This window comes from Sphaeramia orbicularis, chromosome 16, assembly GCF_902148855.1.
Source record: "Sphaeramia orbicularis chromosome 16, fSphaOr1.1, whole genome shotgun sequence".
NCBI classification, from domain to species: domain Eukaryota; kingdom Metazoa; phylum Chordata; class Actinopteri; order Kurtiformes; family Apogonidae; genus Sphaeramia; species Sphaeramia orbicularis.
Genome location: NC_043972.1, coordinates 58,260,244 through 58,279,103, shown reverse-complemented (window position 1 = coordinate 58,279,103; position 18,860 = coordinate 58,260,244). Strand labels below are relative to the sequence as shown.

The 18,860-nt window shown below is 40.6% G+C and overlaps 1 protein-coding gene across 1 annotated transcript in view; it reads left to right on the top strand.

Moving 5' to 3' along the window:
- rhbg (Rh family B glycoprotein) overlaps positions 1–7,048 on the top strand; it is a 38,693-nt gene extending 31,645 nt beyond the window's left edge. The window contains exon 10 of the mRNA XM_030157271.1: positions 6,659–7,048. Within this exon, the coding sequence (XP_030013131.1) occupies positions 6,659–6,736 (78 nt within the window). The 3' untranslated portion in view covers positions 6,737–7,048. The remainder of the gene's footprint in view (positions 1–6,658) is intronic.
- The last annotated feature ends 11,812 nt before the right edge of the window (positions 7,049–18,860 follow it).

Genomic DNA, 18,860 nt, shown 5'->3' with positions numbered 1-18,860 from the left:
ACAGTGTGAACCACCAGGTCAGTCACAGCTCTATAAATTCTACAGGGGTGTTTGTCTGTTTGGTATTTTGTCTGTTGCACCTCCATGAGTAGGTGCAGGGTCATAAGCAGGAGCCCCCTCCCATGGGGCATTCACCTAAATGTGCTGTTTCACTTTAGCCACCCCCTGGCCGCTGTATTTGTCACATGTCTTTCCATTCTCATCCTTTTTCTGCGAGGCCGTCGTTGAAACAGATTGAGCTTTGAACGACTTGTGTGACCAGTGTTCTGTTTGGTCACTTCATATACTGGCCCATGTCATAAGTTCCAGCCAATGTCCAGTCTGTGGTGTGAGCGACGGTCACCATGTGGTCACAGAGCTCTGCACTTCGTCTACGCACACGTCTGTCTCTGACAACATTGTCTAAAAATGTCCAAAATTTACATGTTGCTGCAAGGTTCTTCAAAATAGTGGTGCACTCACTTATCGACTCCTCCCCTCTCTGGTTTCTGGTGTTAAACTTGTAACACCGAAATAAAGTTTGTCTTCAGTACGAAGTGTGAGCACATTAGTTCAGTTAGCTTACGCTGTGTTTAAACTACATGGAACCGGCTCGACTCGGCTCGGCTGGACTCTGGTACCAGGTCCTATTCCTGGAGACCGCTTCCATTACAGCACAGGTGTCAAACATACGGCCCGGGGGCCAAAACCAGCCCACCAAATGGTCCAATCTGGCCCATAGGATGAATCTGAGAAATGCAAAAATTATACTGAAGATATTAACAGTCAGTCCTTTTACTAAAGCCCTACACTGTAACTAGGATACTGTGAAATGTACAGTAACGTGCTGGCAGTAATTAGCAAGTAAGTTGCTGTATTACATTCTACAGCATACTTGCTGGATATCAAATTACAGTACCTGTAAAATACTGTAATTGTCATTACAGTACCAATCACAGTACTGTAATATGATGATGTATTTTGTATCACAGCAAATAGTGGACTACTGTGAAATGGGAATTTGGGGTATTTTATTGAATACTCCAAAACTAAAACAAGCACTCAACTTTTTGTTTTAAAATGATGAAGCGAAAAAGGACATGTACTGTAGATATGTGATATGTGCATACATTTTAGACTTCCATTTCTCATGGAACCAATAAAAGCTGTTCTTGCTTTTCTATCTTTTGCATGGTGAGTAAAAAAAAAACAACTGCTGTTTGAGGTGATAGTTTGGATTTTTTGAAGTAATACAGTTGAGAAAATGTTCTAGCAAAGGAATGGGCTGTCTGATGGCCATGTCAAAAATGGGAATATCCTTTATTTAACGCACTCTTCAAACAATATTGATTTATTTAGGTGGGCTTTGTTTTAGGTGGTCAAAATTCACTTTGAGCTGAAAAGAAAGGTTGAAAATACAGCTGAAAACGTTGAAAGTGTGGCTTGTTGAAGATTTCTACAATTTTACAATTTCATTTAGCAGACGCTTTTGTCCAAAGCGACGTACAACATAAGCAAGAATTTAGACTGGAGGGAAAAACCCTTAGTAAGTGCAAAAAGTGCTTCAAGTTTGATTGGCCGCAGGCGCTGCCATCCAGTACTAGAAGAAGTGCTGATTTCTCCATAAACCATGAAAAATTTTTGGCATAAAAAGCTGAATATTTAAAAAAAAAAAAAAAAAAATTAAAAATATAAATACAAGCACCAATGTCCTGAAGAAGCTAAACATTTTAAAGTTTGAACGGTGAAAATCTGTGAAAACTGGATACATTTTGAGTAGTATTTGACTTGTGGAGTAGGTGGTCACATCACAAATACTTGCTCCCATCCCTAGTGCAGAATATTCAGAACAAATCCATGCTCACCTCTGGATAAACTCCAGTCATGTGGCTGCCTCCTCTGGATAGTCAATGTTGAACACATAGTATGACCCAAAGAGGGCAGCGAAAAAAAAATCCTGCTTAAAATTACTGTATTTTGATTTACAGTAAAATATATTTTACTGTAAAATTCACCCGCCAATTAATTTTGCCCATGATGCTTTGCAGATCTACAGCAACATTCTGTGTACAGGTTCTACAGTAGGCATTTGCTCATTATACAGTAATGATGCTGTGAAAACTACAGAAACTTGTTACAGTGGACTTTAGTCTGCTGTGGGTCAGAGCAGTAAAATACTATCATAAAAACCTACAAATAATCACAATTACATTTTTTCCCTTTGTTTTAGTGTAAAAAAGTGAAATTACATTAAAAGGTGTAAATTTACAAACTAGCCTTTCACAAAAAATATGAAAAACTAGAAATGTCCTAAAAGAAGTAAGTGCAATTTTACAAATTTTCTGCCATTTACTAAAATATTTAGTACATTTGCAGATCCTTTGTGATCTGTAAGTTGTAATGCACATTTAAAAATGATAAGCAGAGGCAAAATAGAGTTAAAATTGCACTTATTTTTCTAATAAATGTCAGTTTGTTCATGGTTGTTCATGTTATTCACATTTTTAAAAGGACAGTTTATAGAAGTATACATTTTCATAATGTAATTTTACTTTTTTCCGCTATAAAACATATTGAAATGTTTGGAGTTGGCATTATTTATATATTATTATGTTATTCTTTTACTGGTCCGGCCCACTGCAGATCATACTGGGAGGATGTGGCCCCTGAACTAAAATGAGTTTGACACCCCCTTCATCACAGGATACTACCCACTTTACAGTACCTGGTCGTCATAGCGATGCGGTGCGTTACTTCTGTGTCATCTGCTCAGAGTTGCTGATAAACTCGCTCGTTGCGTGTTTTCCCGTCAAGCTCATGCTGAAGTTTTATGTCTGAACCTCCTCTGACCATGGTGTAGTTTTACAGATTCACCCACCGCTATGTTTACTGTAAGCGTCCACATCTGGTTTTTGTAAAAGGGCGGCTCACAGAGACAACTCTGACCAATCAGTGGTCTGCAGTGTTTACACGTCACCTTTTAGTATCTGGTCCCCAGTCCTGGAGGTGATACCAAAAAACTAGTACCAGGTACCAGATTCCAGGTCCTTTTTTGTAATGGAAATGCAAAAAGGCCGAGTCGAGTTAAGCCGGTACCACACAGTGGAAACACAGCGTTAGACTGTTGTTTTCAGAGGCCTTTCATAGTGGACACAAGTCTGTTAGCAGGATGTGGTCCTTTTTCCAACCACCGTCAGGAGCTTTTGGACTCATCATCCATATAAGTCAGAAGGTCTTCCCCCCAGGATGATGTCATACCTTTTGTGTTGACATCATTTCATTTTCCTTCATTGAAATAGGTCGATTCTATGTGATTAATAATGTGTTTGGTTTATTTATGAATGTTGACACTTACTGGTATAGTTTTGTGCATAAACAGGCTCCGTCATCCATAAATAAACCATAATAAACGTACTGGGATCACAGATGAATACTTTAAAGGACTCTGGGTAAATATTTCCAGTCTCCTAATGACATGTGGTAGTTTGTCATTGGCCTTTTTTGTTTGATTTTCTGTTTAATGCTTTCAGGTCTGCTGCCGTTTAGTCTCCATTCTTGATAAACACTTGACAAAGGACCAAAAAATCACCCCAGATAAACACCAGAAGTGTATGGTATATAGAGTCTATGCCAGGAGTGTCGAACTCATGTTAGTTGAGTTCCACATTCAGCTAAATTAGATCTGCAGTGGGCCAGACCAGTCAAATAATAACAGAATAATATAGAAATAATGTCAACTCCAAATTTTCTCTTCACTTTCTCCATCCCCCACCACCATTACCATGTGTCCTCCTGTCTCAGTAGTTTTACGTTGCCAACACTCTTTCTGTGTCAGAAAAGCCTATCCTCGTCGACAGAAGTCTGATGTGTCCACAGACCATGTGAGAAAACACCTAAAAACCAGAGGGAATGCAGGTGATCTAGGCTCTGTCATTTTCAGACGGTAAAAGCACGTCTGCGCTCGAGCAGGTCCAGGTGAACGCCCACGGGACTCCAGGCCATTCGACAGTTCACCGCACAGAACACTCCTAACATTAGCACCTTTGGTTACACTTCACTGATGAATATGATCACATTTCAGTCCAGATGATGATGTCATTTACACTGTTTTTACTCCCACTAAATGTCTTATTGTTTTAAATGTGTAAGGGTTAAGTAAGGGTTAAATAAAGGTTAAATAAAAGTTAAATAAAAGTTAAATAAGGCTTAAATACAGGTTAAATAAAGGTTAAATAAGGGTTAAATAAAGGTTAAATACGGGTTAAATAAAGGTTAAATAAGCGTTAAATAAAGGTTAAATAAGGGTAAAATAAGGGATGAATAAAGGTTACATAAGGGTTAAATAAGGGTTAAATAAAGGTTAAATAAGGGTTAAATAAGGGTTAAATAAAGGTTAAATACAGGTTAAATAAAGGTTAAATAAGCGTTAAATAAAGGTTAAATACAGGTTAAATAAAGGTTAAATAAGCGTTAAATAAAGGTTAAATAAGGGTAAAATAAGGGATGAATAAAGGTTACATAAGGGTTAAATAAGGGTTAAATAAAGGTTAAATAAGGGTTAAATAAGGGTTAAATAAAGGTTAAGTAAGGGTAAAATAAGGGTTAAATAAAGGTTAAACGGGGTAAAATAAGGGTTAAATAAAGGTTACATAAGGGTTAAATAAGAGTTAAAGAAGGGTTAAAGAAGGGTTAAATACAGGTTAAATAGGGGGTAAATAAGGGTTAAATAAAGTTTAAATAAGGGTTAATAAAGGTTAAATAAGAGTTAAATAAGGGTTAAATAAAGGTTAAGTAAGGGTAAAATAAGGGTTAAATAGAGGTTAGATAAGGGTTAAATAAAAGTAAAATAAGGGTAAAATAAAGGTTAAATAAGGCTTAAATAAGCGTTAAATAAAGGTTAAGTAAGGGTAAAATAAGGGTTGAATAAAGGTTAATATGGGTTAAATAAGAGTTAATTAGGGGTAAAATAAGGGTTAAATAAAAGTTAAATAAAGGTTAAATGAGGGTTAAATAAAGGTTAAAGGTGTTGAAGGGGAGGTGACTCCTGCAGAATCTTCAGTCCTCAGATGGTGGACTGGGACCATCACATGTACCTTCAGTCCTCAGATGCTGGACTGGGACCATCACATGGTCCCTCATGGTCCTCAGATGCTGGACTGGGACCATCACATGCTCCTTCATGGTCCTTCAGCTGTGTGGGCTGTTGTAGTAGCTCTGTTCTAACAGCAGGGGGCGCCTGGTGACCACATGATTTTTCTGTTTTAGAGCAAAAAAAAGTAAATTTACATTATGAACGGGTTTACATCTACAAACTATCCTTTCAAACAATGTGATTAACATGAACAAACTGGAAAAACAAGTGTAATTTTAACAATGTTCTGCCTCAGTTTATCATTTACACATTTACATTAGAACTCACAGATCACAGTGGATCTACAAACACACAAAACATTTAATATCAGGCAGAATATTGTGAAAATTAAAAAAAAAAAACAAAAAAAAAACAAAACTCTTAAGGCATTTCAGGTTGTTCATATTTCTTCAGGTTATTCACATTTTTGGTGAAATTATGCTTTGTTTTAGTGTAAATAAAAGAAAATATTTACATTTACTAAATTTGGAGTTGTCATTATTTCTATGTTCTTATGATAGTATTTTACTGCTCTGACCCACTGGAGATTGAATTGGTCTGAATGTGGAACCTGAACTAAAAGGATTGTTAATATCTTTAGAGTAATTTTTGCATTTGCATTGCACAAATTCATCCCAAGGGCCGGATTTGTCCCCCGGGCCGCATGTTTGACCCCTGTGGTCTACGTGGTAAACAAACAGGAAACATGTGACTGGACTGTTCACTGAACCACCCAAACATGTTTGAACTCCACTGAACACAGATCATACATGTTCCTCAGGACCTGGATCATGTAGAGCTCATGTATTTAAATATTCATGTTTTTGATGTGGTTCCTACACTGTAAAAAAAAAAATAAATAAAAAAATAATAATAATAAAAAAATGGTATTATTCCAGCAGCAGGGGGAGCCAAAAAAATACTGTAAAATAATACGGAAAATAACCATCTCATAAATATTCGGTAATTTTCCATAATGAAAATACAGTTTTTTTGCCCTAAATTTACATGAGATTTTGCTGCTTTTTTTTTTTTTTTTTTTTTTTTTTTTTTTTTTTACTTTTTAATGTTTAATACAGAATATTTACATGTATTAAAACAATCAAATTGCCTAAAAAAATTATATATATATATATATATATATATATATATATATATATATATATATATATATATATATATAATTTTCAGTGAGACTCAGTTGTCCAATCCACTGATAAAAACTGTATTTGGACAGTTTATCAGTGCTTATACATGTTATACATTCACAAACAGAAATATTTGTGAAATTATGATACATTTGCAAATGTATTTTAACTGTATTTTTCTGTGAAAAAAAAAATTGAAATTTTTTTGGTTATTCACGGCTACAGTTTTTTCATGTTATTTTCCATCTGACATGTAAAATCACAGTCTGTTTTTGGGATTTCATTGATATTTTCCTGTATCTTAAAAATACAGGAAAAGTCTGTAAAATAAACAGTGAAAATTCTGTTAAATTACAGATTTTTTTTACAGTGTATCTCCTTCATGTCCACTATTGTGTAGGTGCCTGGAGAGGAGGCGGCTCATGAGGACCAGATGACCACTGTGAGGGTCGAGGAGTCTGAGAAACTCAACAGTTAAACCCATGAAACCGTCGTCCGCTGGCAGCAACGCTTCAACGTCAAGCCCCTGGAAACACTGGACTCTTCCTTCACACATGTCCACCTGTGTCCTCATGTTCAGTCCACTGGTTTGATAAACTGCTGCCAAATATAAGTTACTTTCTCTGATGTTTTTTTGTTTTTGTTTTTTTGTTTGTTTGTAAAAACAATCTTTTTTTTTTAAGGGTATGGAGAAGGGTGAGCAGAAACAGGTGAAAACTGTGGGACCAAGACCATGTTTGTTTGGACAGTGTGGGACATGTCAGAGATGCAGACAGTGTCCAAACAGCGTCAGGTTCAAGGTTCAGGGGGACTTTATTTACACCTGTGGGTAGATTTGTTTGGCAGACATAGTGATTGCTTTTGGCATTACAACAAAACATACATTGAACCTGTTCGGCAGGTACTTGATCGAGCATCAAAACAAGACAAAAAGTGCTCAGTGTGTCACCATTCATCAGAACAGCAGCATGGATAAGAAAAAGAATGAAATAAATAAATAAGAGCAAATAAATAAAAACAAGATGCAACAAGTGTTCAGAGAACGCAAACCTCCGCCAAGCACCCCGAACAGTGTGCATGTGTGGATCGACTGTTTCTGTTTAAATTCAACAGTTTCCAGGTTGTTCCATACAGCAGAAAAAGATGAAGCTTGGTCCCAGTCATGTGTCTGTCCAATTAGATTCAATTCACATCAATATTTGTTGAGTTCTAATGAAAAATGTGCCGTAAATGGGATTTTCAGTGTTAAATGTAAATGTCCACAGAGTCCACATTCCACAGTGGATGTGGACAATTAAAAGATACAAGATGTTGTTCTAAGCGATGGTGGATCCAATTGGAGGCTAATTGGAGTCGTTTTGATTTTTTTTATGAATTTTGGAAAATTGCTCAATGATGACAGATAGGAAAACTGTAGATGTTGTGACCTTGCTGTGACCTTGAACTTTGGCCTACTGGGACCAAAATTTAATGGGTTGGTCCCAGGGCCTAGGCCTATCTGTGGGGAAGATTTGGGAAAGATGGGTGGAATAGTTTTCCCATAAAGTTGCAAACAAACAAACAAACAAACAAACACAAAGCAAAGTGACCACAGTACCTCCTGGTGGAGGTAATTAAACATAATAAAAAACCTCAAGAAGATAAAAACAGTCTCTGGGATAAAAACCAGGATAACAACATAAATTTCAAAATTACAAGTCACAATAATATTAAATAGAGCAAATAAATAGGATAAATAGGATAAACAGGATAAACCGGTGCCAGTTCACCACCTTCAGCAGATGAACAATGGAACAACAGAACCTATATTTGATCAGTTCTAATCTGATGTTTTCTCACATTTTAACTTACCTGCATGGAGACAGTATGCAAAAAAAAAAAAAAAAAAAAAAAAAAACTTTTTTGTTTAAAAAATACAAAACAGTTAATTACAGTCTAATAACAATTAGCATTTTTTAAACTCAAACATGTTAGTGCAGATCAGGTTTATCTAGAACAGCAAATTTACAGTAATGGTATGAATTACAGTGTATGGGATGATGCATAAGTGTCCACTGTGTTGGATGATATGGAACTAAAACAACAAAAAACATTAATATGCAAGAGACCAGCTTTGAACAGCTGTCCACTGGAGTGATCATTATGCATGAAAGGGTTAATGAAAGAGTGTTAAATAATAATAAATAAATAAAATATAAACAAAAAAAACCAAAAATTAACCTCCACAATATCTGCATTTGAATAAATACCTAAAAATATTGATACAGTACTTTTTAATATCGGTACAGTATTGTGAAATGAAATATTGCGATATATTGCAGAACTGATCTTTTCTTACAGCCCTGGTCACATGTTGAAATGCAGCCGTTTTCATGCACATATCTGAACAAACCATGTACAGGTTTGAAACTCTGGTGTCAGACGTGGACCAGAGGTTCAGGACAAAACCTTAAACCACTTTCAGGGTTTTGGTTGCCTGGTTACCGTCGTATACACGGCTTATTGCACATCCTGTTCTTCACCACTAGAGGGCGCGGTGGAGCTGTTCCACATCCATGAGCTGTGGAGGCTGCAGTGGAACCCTGGGTTCAGTCAAATGCAGCACAGAGCCACGTACAGAATATTTCAGCCATAACCTTCTCATGTCTTTAGTCAGCTCAAACCAAACTTTTCTAGATCTCTTAACTTAGATAGAATATTCACATGGGTTACGTCTTCGCATGTCTATTTTATTTTTCTATACATTTGATTTTTATTTTGTAGTTTTAGATCATCCAAAACAATGCATGTTGATGTATAATCCTATTTTTGGCATGTATTATCTATGGGTGGGGTTATGGGTATGGGGTCTATCATTTTGGGTTTTTTTTCATATTGCATTAAATTTGTAATATCACTGACGAACGAGGCCAGAAATTTGGGATTTTCTTTGAATTTACACACTTTTGGTCAATATTGTTTTTTTTTGTTTTTTTTTTGTTTTTTTTTTAGTGAAATAAAGTGTTCAAGTGTGGTTTCTGTGATTTAGTATGAATAAGTGTTGGAGCCCAGATGTTTGATCAGAAGGTGTGAAGGTGATTCTTGTTCAAATAAATGTTGTTCACTCACATGAACCTGCTCAGGTTTACGTCACACACATTCCGCTCATTTGCATCTTTGTCATAAATGGAGAATGTGTGGAAGTATTTCACACACGACTGGAGGACTGGAAACGACCTGAAGTCTGATGGGGAGAGCTGGGTGGTGTGGTGGCTCTGGTTCTGGTTCTGGTCCTGGTTCTGGTCCTGGTCCTGGTCCTCCTTTAAATGGAGGTGAAGTGGAACAGAAGAACACAGGCCAGTGGGTGCACATGCACAGACCAGGCGTCAGGTGTCCAGAGGATCCTGAACGCATCATCACTACAGTTCAATCACAGCAGAAGGATTAAATGTGTCAGATCCAGATGGGGGCTAGGGTCTGGGTCTGGGTCTGGGTCTGGGTCTGGGTTAGGGTCTGGGTTTAGGTTAGGGTCTGGGTTAGGGTCTAGGTTTAAGTTAGGGGTGAGGGTCTAGATTAGGGTCTGGGTTAGGGGTTAGGATCTAGGTTAGGGTCAGGGTCTGGTCTAGATTAGGGTTTAGGGTCTGGGTTAGGGTCTAGATTAGGGGTTAGGGTCTGGGTTTAGGTTAGGGTCTGGGTTAGGGGTTAGGATCTAGGTTAGGGTCAGGGTCTGGTTGAGATTAGGGGTTAGGGTCTGAGTTAGGGTCTAGATTAGGGGTTAGGGTCTGGGTTCCTCTGTCTGAGTACTGAACAGTGTTCACTGTCACGGATCAAAGAGCAAAGGAAGCAAGAGTTTTAGTTACATATGATCTGAGGAACTGATGAAGAGGAGGAAGAGGAGGAGGAGGAAGAGGAGGAGGAGTAGGGATGGGAATCACTCGTAGCTAGTTCAGTTCTTGGAATCGTTCGCCTGCTTAATGACTCTTATCGATTCCACCTTCGTTGCACATACGTGATGACATCACACATGCACTGGTTTAGAACGGAGCCAAAATGATGTCGAGGAACAAACGCTCAACAGTGTGTGTATGTTTCAGGTGTACCAACAACACAGGGTCCACTGGGAACACTGGGAACACTGGAGCACTGGGAACACTGGAACACTGGAACACTGGGAACACTAGAACACTGGGACACTGGAACACTGGAACACTGGAACACTGGGAACACTAGAACACTGGGAACACTGGGAACACTGGAACACTGGGAACACTGGGAACACTGGAACACTGGGAACACTGGAACACTGCGAACACTGGGAACACTGGAACACTGGGAACACTGGAAACACTGGAACACTGGGAACACTGGGAACACTGGAACACTGGGAACACTGGAACACTGGGAACACTGGGAACACTGGAACACTGGAACACTGGGAACACTAGAACACTGGGACACTGGAACACTGGAACACTGGGAACACTGGGAACACTGGAACACTGGGAACACTGGAACACTGGGACACTGGAACACTGGAACACTGCGAACACTGGAACACTGGGAACACTGGGAACACTGGAACACTGCAAACACTGGGAACACTGGAACACTGGGAACACTGGGAACACTGGAACACTGCGAACACTGGGAACACTGGAACACTGGGAACACTGCGAACACTGGAACACTGGGAACACTGCGAACACTGGAACACTGGGAACACTGGGAACACTGGAACACTGTCAGAGCTTCCATTTGTTCAAAGGGGGAAATCCATCCAATATGTGAAAACATTTGTCCACAGAATGAAACTAATTTACAGGAAGGTCAGGTTTGACACGCAACTTAGCAACACAAAGTAAACACCAGGGCCTCATCAGGGTCTGGGGGGGGGGGGGGGGGGACAAATGCCCTGCCCCCTCAAATAAAAGTTTCCGAAGGTATTGAAAAAGAAAATGAGGTGCACAACAGCAGGAGACAGAGGAATTAGTAAAGGGTCTGAAGTTTCACTTTCACTTTGTACGGTTGTATGATGTGACCCCCCCCACCCCACCCCACCCCACCCCTGGGCCCAGCCTCATCTGTTCTTATTATTTGTACATACTGTAAATGTTCTGTTTTCTGTGATGGAAATGTAAATGCAGACAAACTGTTTGTACTGTTTTATTCCCTCAGCCAATGAGAATCAATAAAAGAATCAGAATTGATAAATTCATATCAATTCCTATCCCTGAAGAGGAGGAGGAGGAAGAGGAGGAGGAGGAAGAAGAGGAGGAGGAGGAAAAAGGAGGAAAGGGAAGGGGAGGAGGAGGAAGAGGAAGGAGGACGGAGGAGGAAGAAGAGGAGGAGGAAGAAGAGGAAGTGGAAGAGAAGGGGAAAGAAGGTGTGGTTCTGGTTCTGGTTGGGTTTAGGGGGTCAGTGTCAGTGTCTTCAGTTCTTTTAGCACAAATGTAACTGATACTTGAACCTAATCCTGCTATTGTCTCTGTGTACACCTGTGGTCCTACATCACCTGTGGTCCTCCATCACCTGTGGTCCTCCATCACCTGTGGTCCTTCATCACCTGTGGTCCTTCATCACCTGTGGTCCTTCATCACCTGTGGTCCTCCATCACCTGTGGTCCTACATCACCTGTGGTCCTTCATCACCTGTGGTCCTTCATCACCTGTGGTCCTCCATCACCTGTGGTCCTCCATCACCTGTGGTCCTACATCACCTGTGGTCCTACATCACCTGTGGTCCTTCATCACCTGTGGTCCTTCATCACCTGTGGTCCTACATCACCTGTGGTCCTACATCACCTGTGGTCCTTCATCACCTGTGGTCCTACATCACCTGTGGTCCTTCATCACCTGTGGTCCTACATCACCTGTGGTCCTTCATCACCTGTGGTCCTACATCACCTGTGGTCCTCCATCACCTGTGGTCCTACATCACCTGTGGTCCTTCATCACCTGTTGTCCTCCATCACCTGTGGTCCTTCATCATGTGGTCCTACATCACCTGTGGTCCTTCATCACCTGTTGTCCTCCATCACCTGTGGTCCTACATCACCTGTGGTCCTACATCATGTGGTCCTGGTGGAAGAATATGCACTGCAGTCTAGTCTTCCCAAAGCGTTCCAGTGGGCTATTCTGATGGGATCTACCAGCCTGGAAAACCCTGAAGGAACAGTTCACCACTTAGTTTGGATTCATTCATTTGTCATGAACTAATGAGTTCCATCAGTGGGCTAAACAGTTTGCACTGCAGTGCACCGACTGACTTGTTCTCACAGCCCTTCTGTTAGCTTAGCTTAGCCTAGCTTAGCATAATGGCTTCATTCCTCTGGTCAGATGTAGCCAGGCTTTTAGAGGTGATTTGTTGTATTTTAGGAGTGATTTTGGTAAATTCAGTTCTCCCTAATCATTCCTTTAGTCCGCTGGGGTCAATATGATCACAAACTGAGGCTCAAGTCATGGTCATGTGACTTACTGCAGGAATAAAATCTGGGCAAATAAAAACTAATGCAAAGCTAAAACGCTAAAGCAAAGCTAGTTTAGCGCATGCATCCCTTCCAACAAAAAGATTTTCCAACTTCCGTCAACACAACAGTCCCAAGATTGGATGAGTGCAGTAAGTCGCAGATCTAAGAAATAATTAGGGAGACTCGGATTTCACAAAATCACTGACAAAAGACGACAAATCACCTTTAAAACTGGCTACATGTGACCATGGAAATGCAGTGACTATGCTAAGCTAAGCTAACAGAAGGGCTGCCAGAACCGAAAAAACGTTTCTCATGTAAACCTTTTTTCAGGTTTAACATTTCCATGGAAGCAGAAGAGAACGTACTTTAGTTCTGGATTAATTTCTTCTGGAAAAATAAATTGGATTTAAAAAACATCATGTAACCGTACCCATTGAAATCATTTTTGAGAATCCATGTTCATTGTTTGTTTGTTTGTTGTTTTAATAGAATGAACTGTTTTATTTGATGGGTTTTCTTCTTCTGTGTTCATAAATACAGTATTCATGATGGGTTTAAAATGTTTAACATAACAGCTTTATCACTAGTCTTTTATTATTCTGCTTCTTTAAGACATTAATTGACCATCATATGAAGGCCCCTTGCCGGCAGTGGGGGCCTCACCCCCCCACCCCACCCACTCTTATGCGGTTTAGTGATGGTACCTCTGCGTGAACAGGCGCTGCAGCCTTTTCCCAGGAACTGCAGACAGGTGGACAGCTGTTTACTGAATAGGCGCTTCTACTGAAGAGCTTAATTGCGCTTCCTAGGACTAATTAAAATGCGAAGAAAAATAATCATGATTATGGTAATTATTCTATTGTCTGCAGTGTCTTCTAGAATAGTGCACGTTTGGCATCACATCGACAATATGTTTAAAAGGCTGATGTGAAAACAGAAGGTTCCTCTGCTTAGTTCTGATCTGCACACTGTTCTGATCGATGGAATCATCACGTTAATTGGTTTAATTTCTATTATTAAGTTGTGAACTAAAGTAATTAAAACAGCTACAAATGAGACTGAAGAACAACTTGTTTTTGTGTTTGACCTAATTATTTTTCCTGAGAGAATTTTTAAATGAATCATGTTTTTAATCACCTTTTATTTGGGGATTTATCACTGAATTTATCTTACATTATTGTTTACTTTAACATCAAGACTGATTTGAACCTAAATGGATAAAACAACCCCCCCCCCCCCTTTGTTTTAATCAAAACAAGCAAACAACAATTAAAAAAAAAAAAAAAAAAAAAAAACAGTATATGACAGAAACACCAGTAGAAGACCATCTGGAACCATGTTTAGAATGTGGTTCATGACATTGAACTGGGGCGGGCTTTGTTCTGGTGCACGGTTTGTTTCCTTGGCCCCTCCCCTTCCTGTTTCCTTTTCTTCTGTAGGTGTGTGTGAGACAGTAGCAGCTGTCAATCATCTTGTCCTCCACATGAGCCGGATCATCCACCACATGAGTGTGTCACAGCTCTGGTCCTCATCCACTGGAACATCCTGGACTCCACTGGTTCCACTGGTGCCACTGACCCCCCACAGCCCACTGGGACCTCAGGTTCTGACCCCCCCACAGCCCACTGGGACCTCAGGTTCTGACCCCCCACAGCCCATTGGGACCATAGGTTCCAACCCCCCACAGCCCACTGGGACCTCAGGTTCTGACCCCCCACTGCCAGGGTCAGAAACTCAGAAACATTTACATAGGTCTACACAGGTCCACATGGGTTCACATGGGTCCACACAGGTCCACATGGGTCTACAGGTCTACAGAGGTCCACATGGATGTACAGGGGGCCACACAGGTCTACATAGGTCTACACAGGTCTACACTTTTGCATGGGTCTACATGGGTCCACACGGGTCTACAGAGGTCCACATGGATGTACATGAGTCCACATAGGTCTACATGTTTACATGGGTCTACAGGGTCTACAGAGATCCACATGGATGTACATGAGCCCACACAGGTCTACAGGTTTACATGGGTCTACAGGGTCTACAGAGGTCCACATGGCTATACATGAGTCCACACAGGTCTACAGGTTTACATGTGTCTACAGGGTCTACAAAGGTCCACATAGATGTACATGAGTCCACACAGGTCTACACAGCTCCACATGGGTTCACACTGGTCCACACAGGTCTACAAGGGTCTACAGAGGTCCACATGGACGTACATGGGTCCACACAGGTCTACAGAGGTCTGCATGGTCTACAGAGGTACACATGGATGTACATGGGTCCACACAGGTCTACAGGGGTCTACAGGGTCCACAGAGGTCTACATGGATGTACATGGATCCACAAGGTTTACATGGGTTGACAGGGTCTACAGAGGTCCACATGGATGTAAATGGGTCCACAAAGGCCTACAGGGGTCTACATGGCCCTCATGACGTGTTTGTAGTGAACTGGATGGTGGTGGGTACCTCAGTCCTGTTCACCAGCTCACATATGATTGTCCTTAACGCTGCTGGAAGTGAATGTAATGGGTTAATAGAGTCCCCCAGGACCTCCTGGTCTCCCGTGGGGACACTCAGTCCACTCAGTCCTGCTGAGGCCTTAATGTGCCCAGACTAAAACCACTGTGTGATTGTTCTGCTGACAGGACTGAGGTTCATAATCTACTGGTTTAATGCTGTGGTTCATGAGGGTCAGGGTTAGACCAGGTCACGTGTCCCCAGGCTCTGAAGACCAGGACCAGGTTTACAGAATCCAAACCAAGCAGCTGGATTTGGACAAAATAATCTGAAAAGCACGTTTATTGTCATAAGTAGAAGCATGAAGTGGACGTCCTACCTGTGTTCTGTTCATTCTAAAGCAGTGGTTCTTAACCTTGTTGGCGGTACTGAACCCCACCAGTTTCATATGCACATTCACCGAACCCTTCTTTATTAAAAAATACAATATGATTTTTTTCAAATTCAAGACACAGGCATATGTTTTACTGGTGCACAAAATGAACCGTGCATTAACATCACTGTGCTCAAAGAACAAAACCAATACAGTGCATGAACTTACAACAAATTCCATACCTTTTCACAAAGACATGACCTTTTTTAATACTACCACACTGAAATGGTTTTAATTTTTAACCTTATGTATTCCAATAATGAACTTATTGTATTTATGCTATTTATCATTTTTAACATTTTAACACACACCCATCACCTAATTTCCATCAGGCTACAATAATAATGAATATTTACTGCAAATCAGTGTGACTTCTGCTGTTGTGTATATGTATGTGTAGGCCGTCAGGTCAACCCGGTTTTCGTTTCGTCTCGCTCCGAACTTTCCGAACCACGCAATTTTGACATAAAAAAAGATAATTGCATGTAGTGTATCAAAAAAAAATTCTCGTTACTCCTTCAGTATTTTTGTGATCGTTGTTTTATTACGGCACTAGCTCAGCTTTAGCGTAATACGATTTCTCTGTCCGCGACGGTGCGTCGGTTGTCACATGATTGTAACTGACCAGTGTGGTGACCGAAAAATGTAAATAAACGCTACACATGGCTGCCTCCGTGGTTAACAGGAAGTAGCAAAAGTCATAACAACGATGTGGAAAATACTCAAATAATTCATTGTCAGACAAGTGGAAGAGATAATAAACACTTTGGGATGTGTTGTAGTGCTATAAGCAACAACAATACACCGCGTATATTGGATGTCAATCAGAGAAAGAGTCTCCGAAGCCGTTTGTTTACATACACGGACCTAGCCCGACACACACACACCCGACTAATGAGTCGAGTGTGTGTCTTGACCTCCGCCGAACCCCTGAGACTGACTCACCGAACCCCTAGGGTTCCATCGAACCCAGGTTAAGAACCACTGTTCTAAAGACTAGGAATGAAAACAAACCCAAGTACCCTCACATCCACCCTGCATTAGGACGTGTCTTCAAAGACCCAAAAAATGGAACTGATTCTTTTAAATGGGACAGGCCGTAATTATGTTCCTGTGGACTAAAAAACCTGACACATAATATCTGAGTCCATTTCCACTATATTTAATGGTGCTGCAGTTGGATGTTCTTTTGGTTCTGTGTATACTTGTGTACATAGTGGATGTAGTTTGTTGCTTTGTTACTACAAAAGTACAAAATACATGTATTATCCAGTGTCAGACACTGGTGTGGATCTGTGTTAGATCTGTGGACATGAAGCAGTAATGACAGCAGTAGCAGCAGGACTGACCCAGCTCCACCCTGGAGCACAGGGGGCCCTGGTATGGACCCTGATGCACACCTGGTCCAGGTGAGGTGCAGCAGGTGAGCAGTTTAAGACGAACAAACATAAGAAGAACGCAGTTTGGAGATCCACTCAGTCCGTGCGTTTCCATGACAACTTTTATTCCTGGTTTCATTTGATTAAAGGTTTAATCCAATTTCAGATGCCCATGTAAACACCTTATTCCAGTTGAAAAAGAATAGTTCAGATTAAATTTAAACCCAATTAAAGTCACTGGTTTAACCCACTTTTAATTCCAGTCTAAATTCTTCCTGGACATGTAAAGCCTTTATTCCATTTGGACTTTATTCCTTCCATTCTGCACATGCTCAGTGTCTTGTCCTGTGGTGATGACGCACACATTCTGCGCTGGTTGAAGAATATGCACTGCAGTCTAGTCTTCCCAAAGCGTTCCAGTGGGCTATTCTGATGGGATCTACCAGCCTGGAAAACCCTGAAGGAACAGTTCAACACTGGCTTTATTCATTCATTTGTCATGAACTAATGAGTTCCATAAATGGGCTAAACAGTTTGAACTGCAGTGCACTGATTGTCTTGTTCTCACAACCCTTCTGTTAGCTTAGCTTAGCCTAGCTTACCATAATGGCTTCATTCCTCTGGTCAGACGTAGCCAGGCTTTTAGAGGTGATTTGTTGTATTTTAGGAGTGATTTTGGTAAATTCAGTTCTCCCTAATCATTCCTTTAGTCCGCTGGGGTCAATATGATCACAAACTGAGGCTCAGATCATGGTCATGTGACTTACTGCAGGAATAAAATCTAGGCAAATAAAAACTCATGCAAAGCTAAAATGCTAAAGCAAAGCTAATTTAGCGCATGCATCCCTTCCAACAAAAAGATTTTCCAACTTCTGTCAACACAACAGTCCACAGATTGGATGAGTGCAGTAAGTCGCAGATCTAAAGAAATAATTAGGGAGAATCGGATTTCACAAAATCACTGACAAAAGACGACAAATCACCTTTAAAAAAACTGGCTACATGTGACCATGGAAATGCAGTGACTATGCTAAGCTAAGCTAACAGAAGGGCTGCCAGAACAAGGCAACGTGAGCACTGCAGCACAAAGCCTTCTGCTCACTTGTCTACCTCATTAATACCTCATGTAAACCTTTATTCAGGTTTAACATTTCCATGGAAACAGAAGAGAAAATACTTTAGTTCTGAATTAATTTTGTCTGGAAAAATAAATCAGATTTAAAAAACATCATGTAACCGTACCCAGTGTGGTCTGAAAGTGTACTTCAGGTACTGGTTTGAGTCATCACTGCCAACACATGCACCTCTGAAGGATGTGCAGCCAAACTAGTGTCCTATGATGATCCAGAACTATCCAGAACTATCCAGATCAAAGGCTTTTCCTGAGACACATGCATGGTATTTGTCTGTAGAGTTTATAGGACCCACATTCTGTGACCGTGGAAGACGTCATAAGATCGATACTTTTTGCTTCATGTAAACTCAGCCCTAACGCTAACTAACCCTGACTAACTCTAACTAATGCTAACTAACTCCAACACTAACCATCCACTGTGCAGGTGTCTGTGTCCACGGGACTGTCAGAGTGCGTGTGTGTGTGCGTGTGTGTATGTGTGTGTGCGTATGTTGTGTGTTTCCTGTTCTTCCATATTATGTCCCAGTAAACCTGCAGTCATATCTCCTCCTTCACATTTTGTAGAATCTACCCCCCCCCTCTCAGAGACTGTGACTGATGCCAGCTGAGCAGCAGATGATGATGATGATGATGATGATGATGGGGGGGGGGGGGGGGGGTTCTTCAGTAAATGCAGGAAGTTGTTCAGCTGAAGAGGCTTTTGACCACTTGACTGAGGGAAAATTACCTTCAGTGCTCC